The 19,619-nt window shown below is 32.9% G+C and overlaps 1 protein-coding gene across 1 annotated transcript in view; it reads left to right on the plus strand.

Moving 5' to 3' along the window:
* LOC116490528 (sodium channel protein type 1 subunit alpha-like) overlaps nt 1–19,619 on the plus strand; it is a 100,141-nt gene that overhangs the window by 66,288 nt on the left and 14,234 nt on the right. Inside the window, 3 exon segments of the mRNA XM_032189781.1 lie at nt 989–1,162; nt 2,247–2,369; nt 14,925–15,206. Of these exon segments, the coding sequence (XP_032045672.1) occupies nt 989–1,162; nt 2,247–2,369; nt 14,925–15,206 (579 nt within the window).

The raw sequence follows: 19,619 nt of genomic DNA on the forward strand, positions 1-19,619 counted from the left end.
CTAAAGCTGCTAGTGTATCAAAGTACATGAGCATCCAAAACTACTGATACACAGATACCAATTGGATGATTGGTAGAGAAACACTAATCATTTGAACTGACAGAAGTGTTTCAAAATCAGACTGGGTCAAAATGAATGTTAGTATTGATAAATACCCAAATCTTTGCAAGCTTACAGATCATTCCAGCTCTTTCACTCCAATAAAACCAATAACTCGTATATGAAATAGTAGTATAATTACAATTTAAAAGTGACTAAAGGGAAAATTTCTTAGAGGACAGAAATAATTACTGAAAAGCAGACATTATATGTTTGAACATCATTTGTCAAACTTCTAAAAAAAAAAATTAAGATACACGGAACATGTAAATAAATTTAAAAGGATCATAAGAAATTTTATGTATCTAATAAAATGTGAATAATACAGTAGAGAGGGTATTTGATTTAGTTTTTTTTTTAAGAAAAGAATAACTTGTTTTATGATTTATGGCTTAAATTTTTCAAAAACTAACAGGACTTAAAAGCATAAGATCAACTGCATTGTCATTTTACTGAAAATTTTACAGCTATGGCCTTGGATTTTGAAAATGGATCTACCTACATACAAACTAAATTATAAATTACTCAGCATAATTCGGTTCACTTCCACCACTTTGCAGAATCAAAAAAAATTTGTAAGTACTGAAAATGATCTGAGTATAATAATTGACCAGCAGCAATGAATAAATAAAGATCTCTGTCCAGTGAAGAAGTTGTTGCTGTGTAATATCTGCTTCTCTATCCTGTAAGGAAGAAAATATAGTTCCATAGGCTAAGAACAGATATATGCAGTTAGCAGAAAAGGAACCTTGAGACAAAACTGAAAATCACATGCCTGTTCTTGAAGAAAGGTTTGCCTTTTTTTTTTTTTTTCCCTACCTTTGTTGTTTCTGTTATAACTTAAATTGTATGGCAACAAAAGGGAACAACCAGTATGTTTTTCTCATAGGCTTTTGAAGATATATATATTGAACAGCGTAAAACTATCAAGACCATGCTGGAATATGCTGATAAGGTCTTCACTTACATCTTCATTCTGGAAATGCTGCTGAAGTGGGTGGCCTATGGCTATCAAACATACTTTACTAATGCTTGGTGCTGGCTGGACTTCCTGATTGTTGATGTATGTAGTGCTTTTCCTTTTGTGCTACTTTTATATTAATTTTATCTGGTGTTTGATTTTGGGTTTTGTTTGTTTGTTTTGTTTTGTTTTTCATTTGTTTATTTTTCATTACTTGCTCTACGAACATAATATCTATGTATGCCAACTAGTTTATTTTTCATTTTAAAATGAAGGTATAGAATAGTATAGAAGATCAGAAGAATAGGTCAGAAGAACAGATCAGAAGATGAGAAGAATAGTATATGAGATCATTATACCATTATTTGTGCAATAAATAGTTAAGAAATTAGAGTAATGGAGGAGCATTCGGGGGAAATGGAAAGAAAACTGAAGGTCTTATATTGGTCAGGAGCCATAGCATGTGGAGGAAGAATATGGCATTTCTCATCGACAAAATGCAGGGATGTAGAATATATGGATATGAGACTTTATTAGTTCTGCAGAAACTGTGGAAATATTTTTGTAATGTATTTTCAGAAACAGCAAAATCCAGGATTGTCCAGGTTAATGTCAATGTAGAAAGTACATAAATTCAGTATTTAGCCAAAAGTTTTTTTCAGTGTAACCAAATATAAAAAAATTAATCCTTTCTACCAATTTCCAGACAAACAATGTTGCTCTGTGACCCATCTGTTAATTCAAAACAGGCTTCAATCATTTCCTTTCCAGTTGTGGGCAAACGAATGGGCATTATCAACAGTAATTATTGATCCCAACAGCACTGTAAAACAGATAAAAATGGAAAACAATGCTTAAATTGGTAAAAAGGAGAGATTAATTTTTTTTTTGAGTGTGTGTTTGTGGTTTTAAATGTCCTCAAATCATTAGTGCAATATGAAATTCCTAATTATTAATGCTTCCAGATATTAATTAACTGTTACCATATGGTACTTCTGTTTATTTATTCACCTGTCATACTCTTCTTTCTTATTACTTTTTTTTTTTTTTTTAATTTAAAAGACTTCGTATTCCCGAAGAAAGTGGTCCAAAATTAGATTCTTCTAAAGGAGTTTATAGCTCACATCTATGGTATGTAAAGTAGTATTTACAATATAATAATTTCTACTTTCCTGTTTTCATATAGGTCTCTTTGGTTAGCTTAACAGCAAATGCATTGGGTTACTCTGAACTTGGTGCCATTAAGTCCCTTAGGACACTAAGAGCTTTGAGACCTCTAAGAGCTTTGTCACGATTTGAAGGCATGAGGGTAAGAAAAAATGAAAGAATCTGAAACTATGCATGCATACAAAGGATTCATGCATGCAGAATAAGGAATGATAAGTCCATGCAGAAAGGCTGCATTACCTTTTTATCTATTGCATATCTTTTACTAACAGATAAGCAAAAAGCTTCATCAATTCACCTAAATCCATATGCAGTATCACATAGAAGTTATGTTCATTAAAGTTACTTTACTTTCTAGCCAATCTCAGGAGTTTTCTGTTTAATGCTTTGAAACTGCTGACTATGAGCTCTCTCAACAGACTCTTAACAAGGAATAAAATGAAGCAGGTTTTTATTAATTTTTACTGATAAGCATATTATTATATTTATACAAGGATCAAATTTAGCTTTAGTTAATAAAACTATTTTCTGTTATCAGTTGAAATTCTTCATTTTTCTTCATATCTGATAAACCAACTTTGGTCTAACCCCACAGAATTTTACTAGATCATAACAGAGTTATATTCATATCAGCTAGTCGAGTTGTTTAAATATATTTCTGAGTTTGGCTGGCTTTTGAAATAAAAACAAATAAAACTATTTGATTTCTCTATGAAATTAGTCTTTTTGTAAGGCAAATTCAACACAATATACATAAGGTTATTTCACACTTAATCCAAGTAATTTAGAGGTCCTGCTTACTATACATCTCACTCAAGGAAGCATTTTAAATTTTTTTTTCATCCGTTTATGCTTTCTTTTCCTTAAAGCCACTGAATACAAACTAACTCTATATGCATGTCATTGAAGTATGTTTTAAGAGAATGCTTTTCACTACTTCATGGAAACATGAGAGAAATATTGTGCTAATGAATTTCACGTCAATTGTAAAATACTGAAATAGCCTAGAATATACTGTCTGAACAGCCTTTAGATACAAATCTAAGCTTAAGGAAGTCAAATCTCTGAATTCTGTTCCTTAAATTGTATTCCTCAGGCTACATATGTCTACTTCATAAAGAATCAGAAAAAAATACTGCTAACCAATGATTGCTAGATTAATAAATTTCAATTTCATGTTACAGTTTTACTATTAGCAGTTTTCTCATCATTTGAAATTTGTGAATTGATAACTCAGCAGGGTAAGAGCTGGTCAAATACTACAGAGTATGAGTTTTCACCTAGGTTTAGAAAGACTATTTCATTTAGCAATTTTCACTTTGACTTTCTTTGTACTTATTGCTCATGACCATTCAGATAAATGTGTTTTTGTGCAGACAAATGCTAGAAAATTGCTCTGAGCTTTATTTTCTTAATATTATTATTTTCAGCTGCAGGAGGACTGGGAGATTAGTTTAGAAGTTATACGGGGAAAAGAAACGTAGCTCCTTAGATGATGCTGGGGGGGGGGAAAGATCATTACTGGAAAGATAATGTTGAAATTAATAGCTATATGTTTTATTTCATTTTTATGTATCCTTATGATTGCCTTAGGAAATTTCCCATTTAAAACATTTAGGATGTTCATGGTCTAAGAAAAGTACCTGTTATTTGGAATCTGTTTACTGCTTTCCCCTATTTTTCACTGTAAAACTATGAAATTATGCCAGAAGCATGATCATATGGTGGAATTTCAGATACATAAGATGAATAATTCATGAGTAACTTACTGTGTAGGAATCACAGAGAAGCCTGGAAAAGCAAAAAAGGTTATAGCTTCAATATTAATGACAGTCAATAAAGTACCTTATTCCAGTCACTTAGCAAATTTGACTGGTCAAATGCATAGTCCTTATCTTCACTATTAGTTACATGCACTTCTGAAAGTGTGTTTTTTTTCCAAAGAGTTTGGCAAGTGTTCACAGTAACAGCTCATTGATAGATATAAGCATTACTTTATGAATGACTCACAAACAGTAAAAAGATTCAAATAACAAATAATTGACCAGCTCGTTATAGACTATAGCCATGTCAAATTACAGTTGTCTCATAAATTGAGTTCATTTTGTAAAAATCCATTAAAGCTTTTTTTTTTTTTTAAATCTGCCATCAGGAAGTAAAAATAATTTAACCCTCCTTGCTTTTTTATATTGCTTATACACTGACCTACAAGCTGAGGTTTTTTTTTTTTTTTAAGTATGTATTTATAATTTTAATGTTTTCCCCCATTTTCAAAATTAGGTAAAATTTGCCTTGAAAATAAGATCAAATGTATTTCATAGGACCCTTATGTTTAAGAAGCTTTGTATAATTTTGGAAAACAAGCTGCCAAAACAAGCTAAGCTACTTTAAATTGATCTTTTTTTCTTAAATAAGCTTAACATCCTGGTGAATTGGCATAATGCAGCATTTTGCAGTCATTAAATACTAATAGCTATTTTGTTATCTCGAAATATCAAACATACTTCACTCTTTAAGTCATGTTATATTCTGTGGTTACAACTTAAATTTGTAATTATGCTGTTTCATAAGTGGGATAGATAAATTCTCTTGGCAAAGTGAACATAAGATTATGAATCTCTTGTGACAAAATAGCTTACAAGTGGCTCACAGCCTGTGCTTGCCTCAAGCACAGAAGTGAATGGTGCCATATTAAGGCATTTAAAATATCTACTAGTACACTGCAGTCTGAGAAATTTTAATACTTCCTTCAGTGAATCTCAAAACCAACTCCACCCAGATGCTGGAAGGCAAAGTAAATAATTGTTTTAATTTAATTTAAATTTCTGTCATAGGGTTCATATTCTCATCTCAATTATTATATGTACCGAGCAGAAGTATCTGCAAAATGAGATTTGAATATACCCATTGCTTTTTGTTTAGCTTTTTAGTACTTGCGATATAATGCTTTTGCGCTAGTTCTGAATTGGTATGCTACTTGTAAACGTAGAATACTGAGTACACATTGCTTTGCTAAGATAGATGATTAAGTGACAATAAAGCATGCATTTGTGTCTAATTTCACAAATAAAGCATGTCATGCCGTGCTTGATTTATATATTAGAGAAATAGTAGAAGGCAGCAAACAATCTGAAAACTACTTGCACTTTCAGTTTTGCATGCCTTATGCATATTTCTGGCTGATGGCTTTAAACATTTACTGTATTTCAAATTTCCAGTCCAATTTCATAACATGTAAAAATAAATCAGAGTATTTTATGTCTTTGATATCCTCTAAAATTCAATGGCTATTCCTTAGATTCCCTTACCAAGAAAGAGATAATGAGACATTTCCAAGAGTACTCCAAACTTCATTAGTAGAAAGAAAGAGTTTCTCATATGACTGAGTTATAAAACACAGCATCAAGTGTCTGTCATTACAGATTCACAACTAATAACAGGCTATATATTTCTATTTCATATAGGATAACCTATCTTCAGCTTGGATGGGGTGGAGCACTGGTTCCTCCCCTTATCTGTATTATGGGTACAGTATTTCCCACTTTTCTACCCTTAACAATTACAGTGTGACTGATCACTGCATTGTATATTTAAGGTTGGAAGGAAGGAGAATATCATTTGAGAATCTTAGTAGCAGCACTACCATATTATACATATTCACTCTACATCCCCTTCTTAATTGCTTTAAATATTTGGAAATAATTGTTTGAAATTTCTGATGTTATGGATATAACATGAAAACTTTTGAGAAAATCAGTATCATTATTTAGAATTATCTGAGTTCTTTTTGCAAGAGAAAGGCTCTTCAGTTATTTTTTAGATTTTGAGATTTTTTTTTCACTGAGATTAAAAAATGGCTTTCTTTAAAAATTCCTTTACATTGTTTTGGAAAGATCTCTGCTTTACTTTGTTACTCAGTTTACAGCTACATACGTTCCAAAAAAAAAAATCCCATAGAATGAGTTTTGAGCATTACTTATGATAAAATAAACATTACAGTCTGAATACTCACAAATATAAATATTTCCATAATAGCAGTTTACATTTTTGAAGAATTTTTAAACTCATATGTTACATCAGTAGATTATTCCAAGTGTATATAGATAACATGAGACATCATATAACATATATATTCATTTCCTGGAAAACCTGAATTCAGTATTCATTGCAGTAGAAACTGGTCTCTGTTGGAAACTACTTTTTATAATTTTCATAAAATGCTAATAATTGTGTTCATAATTATTTTGTACTATCCCCTGGAGTTTAGAAATGTTCTACAGGAAACATGTCAATGATGCAAAAAATTTGCATTTACTGTCAGGTCCTTAGTAAATGCTTGATCTTTGACTATTACAACCACTAATTGTTGGAGGTTATAATTTCTGCAGGTTTTTTTATAGCTTCAGTGGAAAGGGTAAATCAACACAAACTGCATTTGCTGTAGTTTTAGCATCTTATCTTACAGATAAGAATTGTATACTCAGTTACAAGAAAGTATATTCACTACCTTTTTCAAATTTCCCTTAAATATAGAGGAATTTTCAGTGAGGGATTTTTTTAAGAACTACAATCTTATTTACTGAGTTTTAAGGAGAGTCTATTCAAAGTGCAATGTCTCCCGAAACACAGTTGAAACTTTACAAAATTCAGTGTAAGAAGAGTCTGTGTTTAGAGTCATAAAACATACAGGAAATATCTTTAGTATTTTGTTTCTTAGACTATAATTCTACAGTTGGAAAAGAGCTTTTAAAGGAGTTGTTTATATCACTGAAAATGGTATGATTGTTGTTTGGATTTGTGTTTGCTCTGTCTTGAAGAAAATACTGTTAGGATCTTGATTCAATTAAATATAAAGGGCAATAACAATACATTTATGTCACAACAAAAGCAAATTCTTCTTTTTATTTTTATTTTTTCTTTCACTAGATCTGGTGAATTTCAAAGATACCATTTCCACTTCAACTAATTATTCTGCTTTCATGCTTGTATATATTTACAATATTTACCTGCTCTTAAACAAGTGCAGCCATGTGATTTATTGCTTGACAGATAATTATTGTGTTTCATCACACAGTATGTTAAATCATATTTTCTCCATGTTATGTCTTCAAAAGTATTCTGCCCTATGCTTGATCTGTAGTGAGAAACAGAATCAAAGCTGCTATGGGAACCCCAGTATTTTATTAAATCCAACAGTACAGCTTGTTTCTAATAGACTGTAACAAGTATAAGAAATGCTTCTGTTGTTACTTTAACTAAGTTACATTTTGTTATGAAAGCTGTCCTAGAATTGCAGACCTGTTGAAGTTAGAAGTGACATCAGACATCTTGGTTGAACCTCCCTGCTACCAGTTCAAATATTCCAAGATGCAAACTCACCACCCAATAGCATGAAATTTCCACAGCACAGTGTTTTCCTTTCTTTGAAGATAAAAATCAATACCAGAACCATTTTTCAGTCAGCTGAAAAGGAAAGTAAGAAAAGGAAAAGCAGAAATGACAGCATTAGCTTGCTAAGAGAGTAAATTTATTTTCGTCTGATACCTTTTGTCTTTTGCTTCAACTTTGTTTGTTCATTACTGTTAAGATTAAGACTTAATTATGTCTCCTTGTCAGGTCTCTCTCTGATCCTTTCCATCTGCCTGTCTTCTCTTTGCATGCTTCAGTTGAATCCAAACTTTTCTTTACAACTGCTGCTCTAAATGGTAGATTTGTAAGTCTTCACCCTGTATCCTCAATGCAGTCTTCATTTTACCTAGAAAACTGCAGCCCTTCTCACAAATATTGTAATTTTGTACTTAATTTTTCCCATTGTTTCACAGGAGACAATTCACATGCTATTTATAACACTGACAAAACACATTCATTTCTTTCATGATCTTTTGCACATAGCAACCATTTGTTCTTCTCTGCTTGATTAAATAAATTTCTAGTCTCTCTATTGGAATTCACTTTTATGTATTTTCTATTTTCTACTTTGTAGTGATCCTGAATCAAGGATAAGAATTAATCTGCTACAAGAAGAAAATTATTTTATTTTTTTCCCTTGCTTCTAATTTTTTAAGCCCTTTTCAAAATGTTACTTTTTTCTGAACTTTCATAATTATAGCTTATGTAGTTAAAAATAAGTTATATGTACATGCATGCATTAAGGCAAACTGTGTAGCTAAGGTGAATTCCTGACGATATCCTAGGCCTTTTACTACCAAATATGTTCTAAATTGTTTAGGATTAGAAGGGTTTACATAAAGCTTAATGTTAAGATGATAGATATTAGGAAAAAAAAAAAAAAAAAAAAAAGTTTTCTTGTGCATGCATGTGTATATTTATGTAAAATCATTTTATTTGGAGTATAGCATCAGCAGAAATATTGCTTTTTACAGCTACAGTTCACTCTTTCTTAACTTCAAGCTCACGTCCTACTCAATGAAAAACCTCTGCCTATAAGGAAGAATGAGGCCTATTTTGTTAGAGACTGTGTTTACATTAATTAGGGATAACAGAAGATTCTCATAAAAAAATGAACATCTAGTATCAAATGGATCATATTCCAATGGAATTATTTTAAGGATTTCACAATTTTTATCTGGTTTATTTAAGTGTTTAAGTTCATCTTCACCATCGTTAGTCTTTGCAAAACTTGGATATTAGAAAATCACTGTAACATCACTGTAGTCCTGGATGATCTCATAATTGATGAAAATTGCATTTGCTGAGATGTTTGTTTGTTTGTTGATTTTGTGTGCTGATTAAGACTTTATCATCACTGATTACCCTGCAGGTCCATGTACTTCCTATTTTTACCTGATAAACCAAACAAGAACTTTGAAGAAATTGTACATGTCTCTTAAGGTACTTCTCTTCTAGAAATAAAATGCCTTGTTTTATATCACATTACATATCTACAAGGTTGCAGATTATGTATACAAACCAAGTATTGAAAAGCCAGTAACTGCCATCTTATAAATACCAAGCAACCTATGAACACTGAAGTGTAAAAAGATAGCTAAGATATACTCTACAATAAATTCTCTATTCTTCATAGACTTGTGCATCTATGGACGTGCACCAGTCTTCGGAAAATACATATTTTAATGTAAAATGTGAAAATTCATATATAGAAAAGTACATATTTTATATTTCTGACTTGTCTCATAGGAACATCAGATAGTATTCCATGATAGTTAAACTAGGAAATGCATAGTATACATATCATAGATCTAGTGACAGTGAAAAAGCAATTGGTTAAAGGTACACGAAGGGCAACTATACAATGATTTCAAACTGCTGGACAGCATATTGTAGTCCAGTAGTATACTTATGCTGCCATAATATAAATAAATCAGCTGATGCACAGGTCTACTTAAGCTGTTGGTTCACAAATGCCAGGATCAAGGAATGATACTTTTTAGGACAAAGCCTTTTTCCAATGATACCTTGCCCTGGACATTGCCTATAGGCAATGCTAATATTTTTGACTCAGGTATGAGCTTTCTTTGTGGTCTCTCTCAGACCTCTGACTTTGATCCTCTGACTGGGAAAGTTACTGTATTCCTTATGTCTTTTCCTCCCTTTCCTCCACGGTTTAAGAGAGAATACACCTGATACCTCCTGCTCAAGTCAGTGTGGTTTCAGCATCTTCTAGCCTTTGTTGTGGAAATTCCTCAAAGTCCTGTGTTATAAGAACATTCTTAACTCAGATCATATATGTCACCTGAGCCTCCATTCCTGTCCACCCATGGCACACCTACCTGTTCATTCCATTAATCTTCCATTAATCCTCTCTGGTGGACCAAGCATCTAAACCAACAGCTGCTTGTTCACTTCATCATCTTTCATTGCTCTCTGTCAAATTTGTGTACATCTGGACTTTGGCCAGGAGAGCAGGGGAGATTCATGATCTTATGACAGGTGTTCTTACATCATATCTGTTCAAGACAAAGCAATACTCATAGTTTACTCTCAAATCCTGCCCTAAGTCATTTCAGTATTTCATTTGAGCCATGAATTAATTTTCCTTTTTTTTTTTTTTTCTGATGTGGCTTATGCTATGTATACTGCTGCTCATCTCTCTCTGCATGCTGCTGCCTTTGAACTACTGTCTCTTCAATCTTTGTACTGCTAAGAGAGAGATGAATGGCTTTTTGTATAAAGCCCTTTCTGAAGTCTACTACTGCATGACTATACAGTCACAGAAATTATTCATCTTTAGATACGTGTACTCAAGCCTATTCCTTGTTCTTCTTCCTTGGAGTTCCTGAAGGTTTCCTCAGGCTTTCCCAGCTTTCAAGGGACTGAGTATGGGAGGAACATGTCTTATACTTGTTACAGCCATTTGTCAAGCATGCATAGAAAATAAGGTTTGATTTCATCCATAAGGGTATTGGTGAAGTAAGAGTTATTTAGCTTTCTGCATTTGTATGTGTGAATCTTATGTGAGAATGTACATGCAGGAAAAAAAAAAAAAAAAAAAAAAAAAAGAGAGAGAGAACAATTAAATAACCACTATAGCTTTCAAACGACTCAGATATGAGATGAGGAATATCAAATCTTTGAGGAAATTTTCCTGTTTAAGTCTAAAAACACTAAGTTGATGACTCCCCAAAAAAATTCTTTGTCATTTTCAGTAGGAAGAATGTTCCAGACATAATCATATAATATTCCTCTTCATCAGGGAGTTTGGAACTTCTTAAAAAAAGCTACAACTTTTATGGATAAAGTTGTTAAGTACTATTTAAGATTTTTCCTTGTTTGTTTACAGTTACAGGAGGCCCTGGTCTCATGTAGGAATTCCTAGAAATTCTGCGGCTGCTGAGATGCAATGATCTATTGAAGCTATTTTGCTGTGAGAACTGTAATACATTTATATCTATGAGAATCTCTATGTGTTTGAGATCCTATGCCACAACAAGGCTGTATCTAATAAAGCTTATATTCTATTCCAATAGGGATAAGCTGTTACTTTATAATCTTCATTCTGTATGTATATATGGCTCTGGTAGCAAAACTGATCTTTTCCTGCCCAGTTCCATTTTGCTGTCTTTGGTCTGTAGTCAAAAAATAAAACATAACAAAACAAAACAACCACAAACAAACAACAACAACCAGCGATAACAACAACAACAACAAAATTTACTGCTAATTTGTACTGACATACCTTCATATCAGCCAGAAGATAAGATAGATAATTAGCATTGTAGTAATTCTTTTATTTTAAGTGCATAACTGATGCTGGAGGTTAAACATTTGATGAAAATATAAACATGACAAGAATTCTGTGTATATGAAATACTGCTTTCTTCAGAGGAGTCATTATTATTTCCCATGATGATTTTTTTTTTTCTTAACTGGATGAATATCAACTAAGATGTAAGATGGTCTAGAGTCCATTTGTCCTTGTAGGTGTCAGGTGCTGCTTCCTGCTTTTACTTATTGCCATTCCACCCACCTGAGGCCTACCTATGACCAAGCAGAATCAGCCTGGGCTTTTGCAGCTTGCTTACTGGAATCAGCCTGACCCACAACATCCCTCTTGATGAAATACATAGGTAACTTAAAAAAATAACTACACTGTCGGCATCTTTTCCCAACTTGTTGACATTACATTCTGGACTATAAAGGAATAATAGAAAATAGACCCAAGAGAACAGCCTCTTTCAAAATAAAAACTACATTTAAAATCACACAGATCTGCTCTAGTTTTGAAGAAAGAACAAAAGAGCTTTAGTAGCCAACATTCTGTTAACCCACTACAGATTATATCCAACAAGAAGTAACTGACAATTTTTTATTTGTTAGATTTTTAACTGATTAAGAAATGCTTCTTGATCCCTCTTCTGCATTCAGTTCATTTTAATTGCTTCTCTTTTTTGTGTCTATTTGACGTAACTCATGTCCAGGTGTTATGTGTGTATTTTGGGTGCCAACCTGGATATATATTATGTAAAATAAGGTCCTGGTTATCCTAATATACCTCAGTTACTCCCAAAGCAAACACAAGAGAAGTAAATGGGAGGGGAAAAACAAAAACATATATATGTATATACACAGTTGCCTCCAACTGTATGTGTCAAAGAATTTAAAGACTTCCTTTACAGTCAGACTGGTATCTGACCAGCATGAAAAATCCCGTTATATGTTATACATAGTATAGGACAAAGACTCAACACTGTTGAAAAAAAAAATAATCAAACAACAGCAACAACAAAAAAATACAATCAGAAAACAACTTCTAAAAGTTTTAATTTTGTTTTCTTCTTTTCTTAAAAAACCTTCCAGGGGGACTGGATAGCTCAAAGGGTTGGTAATAGGATACAGAGCCTTTCATCTCTAGGTCACCAGTTCGCATCCAGGCCAGGTCAGTAGTGACCAAAAATTGTTACCATTTGATGGGTTTTCAGTGACGTATATGAAATACGTTGTTGGAACTGTTGTTGGAACAGTTGCTGGATGCTGTTGAGTTCTTATTCAAGAACGTGGCTGGTCTGTTGACAGTCACAGCAGCAAGACTGCCTTACCTGTTCATCTAAAGATGTGAGATACTTGATGGCCTTTTGGAGAAATCTTTTTACAACTATTATGAATTCATAATTGTTGCAACGATTACACAATTACTGTAGCAGTTAGTATTCTGCTGCCTGTTCTGGATCTGTGCTGTGGTCCAATGGATCTCTAGGTTGTTAAAAAGGTAACTGCTACAGGCACTTAGTTCATACAAAATCCTTCTTTCCTGTGAACCTTAATATATTTGAGTTGCTGAAATAAATTCCCTCTTCCTTTATTGACATCTCTATTTTCAGGTTTTTCACAGATTAATTCAATCAGTATAGCACATCCAGAACATTTTTATGGGGAGGAAAAAAAAAAGGAAAAAAAAAATATATATATATATGGACAGTAGCTGGCCTAGAAATTCAATCAAAAATACCTTAATACAGTGTTCTAGAACAGGTCTGAATTGGAATAAATTCCAAAATAATTTCATTCCTGATTGAAATGTTGTTCTCAATTCCATCAACTTAAGTAGTAACAGCGTTGTTCTCCCTGCAGGATAGTAAAACAACATTTCTCTTACTCCTTTGAAAATGGCTTATTGTGTTCAGATTATTACTGGGACCCTGTTAGACTTTTTAAACATATTTTTTTTAAACAGTAGTTTATGCTTACATCACCTAGATACTTCACATTTTCTGTAATAGGAATCTCAAGACTTAAGTGTACTTCTTTTAAAGTTAGCACCAAAAACAGAAGCTGCCAAGAAAAGCTAAATTTTCAAAAAATCTTGGTTTTATACATGACAGTGATAATTTTGCTAAAGAAAGTTCCAATTTTTACCATCCAGTGGAGGAAGGCCTTAAAATGAGAAGAAAATATGCCCTGAAAATAACATTTCTACCTAAGATCTCTAAACAGGTCCTAATTCCTGGCCATAACTTTTGGGAGGAGGAGGGTGCTGAGTGACGAGTAGCACAGCCACAACACTCTGCTTCCAAAGGCCTTCAAGAGGCTGTGCAATACAGGTAGTAAGATGGAGCAGCTCTGAGTTTGCTCAAAATTATGTCGGTAGTGGGGAAGATTCCTTTATGTTGTAGAAATTAAGGAACAAAGATAGATTTAATACATCCCAAGTTTCCACACCAATCCTTTCCTGTCTTACTGCAGGAATTGGATTACTAAGAATCAGATTCCTACTATATATTTTGTTTTACCTTTCCAGAAGGTCCTAAAAGTTTTTCAGAGAAAATAATAAAATTTAAAATAATATGCACTTTGTAAATGAGGTCTGGTATTCGATACTCAAGTAGAAGTGATTGCTCAGTTATTCAGCCAAACAAATATTGCAGAAGTTTTAGGAGCTTTGACAGACACATTTCTTAAACTTATATTATATATCAGAAAACTATAATTTTTTCTACATAAATAACTATTGATGTCTTGCCTACAAGGAGCTAAACAGGCAACTGGCCAAAAGCAAATTAAAATGCCAAATCAAAACCCCTAAATATGTCCTTGATATATGTCCTTCTTTAGATAAATGAAGGGTATGAATGACAAACTCAATACATGAAACCATAAGACTGGAGCTTGAAATAAATTTTGTTGATTCAAGTAGACACATATTGCAAAACTGTCTTGCTTTTCTATACAAAGAAATTAATCTTTGTTATATTCTTGCATGGAACAATAAGGCAATAAAGATATGTATATAATTCCTGCATAATCCTTTTAATGTAGAGCTTAGTTTCTAGATTCATGGCATTTTTTGTGTTTTCACATTAAATTTCAAAGTTATGTTAATTGAATTTACAGGTTGCCTTTTTTCTTTAGACATTTTAAGCTATAATTTGATGCATTTTTAGAATTTTCTTATGTCTGTATTTACATTCAACATGTATATCTTTTTTTTTTTATATAGAACATACCAGTGTCAGGCTTCATCTTACTACCACTAGGTCTTATATTTTGTTTTTCTTTTAACTATTTTAATTTTCTCACTTATTTTCATTTCATTACATGTACTCATTTTAAGTATTTAAAAAGAAATAGTGCAATGTTACAGCTATTAATGTACTACAATAACATATATAGTGTTAGTTTCTGAACAAGCATTTATTAAGAATTGGTAAAACAGTATACAAAACTGCTGTTGTAAATACTCTTACACTCTTTTCTTTTTCCCCCTGTATTTGTGTACTAGGTGGTTGTGAATGCCCTTTTAGGAGCAATTCCATCCATCATGAACGTGCTTCTCGTTTGTCTTATATTCTGGCTAATTTTCAGCATCATGGGAGTAAATCTGTTTGCTGGGAAGTTCTACTACTGTGTTAACACCACAACTGATGAAAGGTTTGAAGTCGACCAAATCAACAATTTTAGTCAGTGCGAGGAACTCATAAAAAACAATCAAAGTGCCCGATGGAAAAACGTGAAAGTAAACTTTGATAATGTAGGATTCGGGTATCTTTCTTTACTTCAAGTAGTAAGTTATCACTCTTTATATACCTCTTATTATTTATATGTAATAGTGAAAAGCAATTCTAGAAACAAAAGCAGAAAACATATTTACCTGATGATTTTTATCTGTGGCTTAGTGACATTACTGCACTTATAATTGACTACTCCTTTCATAATAAGCAGCAAATAGAGCCTACTCAGAAGAATTAAGAATTTTTATATCTGACAGAACAGTTGTTATTCTTCCTATTCATAGCTCCCTCAATTCTCCAGTCTTTCTAACTGTAAATGTTTCTAGAAGTACCTAGGGCTGGCATTCTGAATATTTTAAGGTTTACCATTGCTGAAAAACAAAAATCCACATTGGTGTAATTAAGTCATTGAAAATAATTCCAGGTGGGAAACCCCCTCTCAGTGATATGGCTGCCACCACTGCAGTCTGAGGTGATCAATTACTATGGGAGCAGTTTCCATCCAGAAGAGAAACAAAAGAAAACTACTATTAGACAGTACAATCTATGGAATATTTTCCCTGCTATTTCTGTGCATAAGCACCTAGTGGCTGTTTAGCAAAAACTGAAGGAAGAAAGGAAAGATGACTATATTTGCAAAAATATACTACATGCTTATGCTTTCACTGTCAAAAATTGTGTCCACAGAACATGAACTGTGTATTTTGTCACAGCTAACAATCTGACCCAACTTTAGTTAGAAAAATGCAGGAGTTTTTCTCCTGCATTGGCAACAGGCAACCTCTATGGCTTTTTGAGATCACTGCCTAATTCTGCAGAAAGAATTTTCATTTTTATAGTTTAAAGTAAGCATCTATCTCTTCTGTTGGCATAAGAAGTCTTGTTAATGCAAACACTTAAAATGATGCAATAGTATCGACATGGGCCTGCACAGGGTCTAAAACATTAATTTTGAGCACAGGTAAATGTGCCTCCTCGTGAACAGAGCATGTCACTGAGAGACTCTGATAACTCTGAAGATTTAAAATTCATTATGATTAATTATTTACTGTCATGCTAGGGAAGAGCAGAGAGGGACCAACAAAATTAAAGAAACTGCTGAATATAATTTGATTTTGGTAACAAAATTGGATTGCAGTAGAAAGACCTTGAATACTTATTTTCTCTGACTGTTGTCAGATGTAGATGCTTAGGGATATGGTTTAGTGGGGACTGCTAGCGTTAGGTCAGAGGTTGGACTTGATGATCTTGAGGTCTCTTCCAACCTAGAAATTCTGTGATTCTGTGTGATTCTGTGATTTTTGAAACCCATTGACCTAGAATCACCGTTATGGAGGGGAGGCTCAGTGTACCCATGTGCAGGTGAAAAAAATGTTAACAGGTACATTTTTTCCTGACATTGTGGCTACAAACACCACCCCGCCAATATTTGCTGGGTCGTATGTATTCCAGTGTCTCAGCTATGCATAGGTTATTTCATCTCCACTGAAAAGCAGAGAATTTTTTTTTCTCCAAAAAATATTTCTTAAATGAAATTTTAGATTCTTAGAGTACTGCATTGCTCTGGAAAGCAAATTGGGAGAAATATGCCAGCCACTAACACCCATGCTTCCAAAGGAAAAAATAGTCTAGGCCTACCAAGGAGGGCCGTAGCTCTCACAGAAGAAGATGCCAGTTGTTTTTAAAATATCTACAACAACTAGATTTCACACAGGTATGAAATGCTTGCCTAGTCGATGGAGTTTGTTTTGTCAGTAGATTTTTTATATTTTTATTTTTTTCTGTACTCTTAAAATTCATGAAAAAGTGTGAGAGATTTTCTGTTTCACATACCAGAAAAAAACAAGACACTTCTGTCATTCCATGAAACGAACACTTGACCCTACATCTTTTAGGGTTTGGTAAGTAAGCCACCAGCAGTGATTTTGCAGTTGTAGAATGATACTTTGTATACTAAGTAGCTTAGTTTTCAACTAATGCTTTAAAATTTGCAGAGTCTATTTTTTTTTTCACCTTTATGAACTCAATGAAGGCCACAATTCATAAATGTTTGAGATCCTTACATCACTTCCTCAAGAAGATATTTATAAGGTGATTTTCTATTTGATTTTTAAAGTACTTTGGATGAGATGTAGTAAAAGATTCTAAGGCCATTATGTTCTGAAGAAACACAAGTAGATAAATATGTCTTAACTCCATATTTACTTAACCTTCCTAATCAGTTTGCAGTAATAGGAAGACTAAATACTAAGAATCACTTTGAGAGATCCATAAGTATGTCAAACAAAAAAAAGATAAAGCTTGAAACTTGGGTGTTTGATCCTAAATAAGGTATCAAGCTTGAAAATCTGACTAAAAAATCATTATTGCTAGTAGAAAAGATTTCTCTGCACCCAATGTGCCAATTAAGGCACTTAATCTTTTACACCTTAGTGGTTAGTTGAAAAGTCTACTGAAGTCATTTGATTCTTCACCTTAGCAGCCACAAGCACAGACTTGTTTAGATTGTGATGGTCCTGAGAAAACAACCTCAGAGAGGTGTGTATAATTTTTTCTAATGATAAGCTCAGTGATAAGTGCCAATGGATGAATTACAGATATAAGGTCCTTTTGCAGGAGACTAGAAAGTATGGAAAACTTTTACAGTCTAGTATTTTTTCTGTTATCCATCCTACTCTCTGACTCATGCCTTCTGACCCAGTCCAAGAAGATTGTTTTTCTGGGTTATAGGTAATACAACATAATATATTGTTATAGGTAATAGTAATATAGTTTATAGGTAATACAACATGGGTTATAGGTAATACAACATAAACCTTTATTTTTTTTTTTCATCACTGATGTTTTCTGTCTCAAGTGAATATTACTAGAAGAAACATTTTAGTATATTTTAAAAAGAAATAGTGTGGTAGTCCCCCCCACAAAAAAAAAAAAAAAAAAAAAAAAAAAAAATCCACTGAAAATCTTTAGTATTGATAACAAAGTTTTAATACTTTCTTGCCCAAAAATACAGGCTAACAATATGTGCCATTGATACTACCAAATTTTGTAGAATTTTTTGATCAGACTGAGAAAATTTTCCAAAAATTTTACATAATTTGAAGTTGGAGTGTAAATATCCTTGCCATTGATCATTATAAGCACAGATTCTCTCTGTAAGAAATACTTACTTCTGTGATCCAGCACAGCTCACGTTGTCTGTGGAGATCTGCAAACTTTTTTTATTGTTTGTTTTGTGTTTTGGTCTGATCTTGTTAGAGTATTTCTCTGTCCCTGAAGAAAAACATCAAAGCAGAGACAGTCTTGCTGGAGAAACTCCCTTCACAACTTTCACACTTCAGTGAGTAAAGAGAAACAGGCTGGTGTACGCAAAGAGATATGTCATCTGCCTTGATAACTTTATGGCATTATGCCTTTTCAACTTAAACCTCGTGTTTGGGTTCTTTGGTCAGTAGATCTGGAGGCCTGTTTATATCCAACATAATATGTGGCAAAATTCTAGGTCTCTAGTATTACATTATTCTGCTCTTACCAATATAAGGAAGAAAACAGATCTTGATAAATGTAAGGTATAAAATCAAGAAGATGAAGTCAAGGGCTATAAGAGAGATTAGGATGGCTTCAAAGGTACGACAGGCTAGTATTTTAAAAAATCAGGGCCAAAGTTTATCTCCAAAAGGGCATAAGAACGTTCCTGATGATTATTTCTGGTAAGGAAATAGAGGGGTGCAACTTCAGCTGTACTTCTAACTTCAATGGAAATTAATCATCAGGAGAAAATATTTATGTACCTCGAACAACAGAAAAGCAGTTTGGGAGATTTTTGTTTTTCTAACTATGTTTGAATCTGCATTTGAATCTGTCTTTCAAATTTCTTTGGGGAAAAACATTTGGAATAGATATAATCTTTGAAATCATGACTTACTCCTGATTTAGTGTCACTAAGAATATACAACATATTTGTATATTTGAGTACAGAAAGATGAAACTAAGATTTTGGGCTCTTTGTCATATATGGATTGTTTTATATTCAGTATGCACAAATGCCCAAATACCTTATTTCTGCTGAAGAAAATCTGTTGCTGACAAATGTAAGCCTAACAAAAAGAGGCCTAAGTTTCTACTGAATGCGGCAGAAACAGTGCTATTTGATGCTTTGATACTGAACCATTGGTTCAATTATTTGCTCAGGCAACATTTAAAAATTAGAAATTCTCCTACTGAGCTGAGTCTTCTGCTATAGAAATTACAGAATCAATTTTTTTTCACAACTAAATTCTTGACTAATGTTTTTGCATAATGATGCAAAGTGACTACAGTCACTGTTTCCTAATGATTTGTAGAAGGAATTAAGAAGGAAAATAATATGATGAGGGAACGTATTACTGAAAATTAATTAATGTGGGGGATTTTTTTTCTCACTTCTTCAAGAATGGTAAAATCTTATGGTTTTGTGAATGTGAGTT

This window comes from Aythya fuligula, chromosome 6, assembly GCF_009819795.1.
Source record: "Aythya fuligula isolate bAytFul2 chromosome 6, bAytFul2.pri, whole genome shotgun sequence".
NCBI lineage: Eukaryota > Metazoa > Chordata > Aves > Anseriformes > Anatidae > Aythya > Aythya fuligula.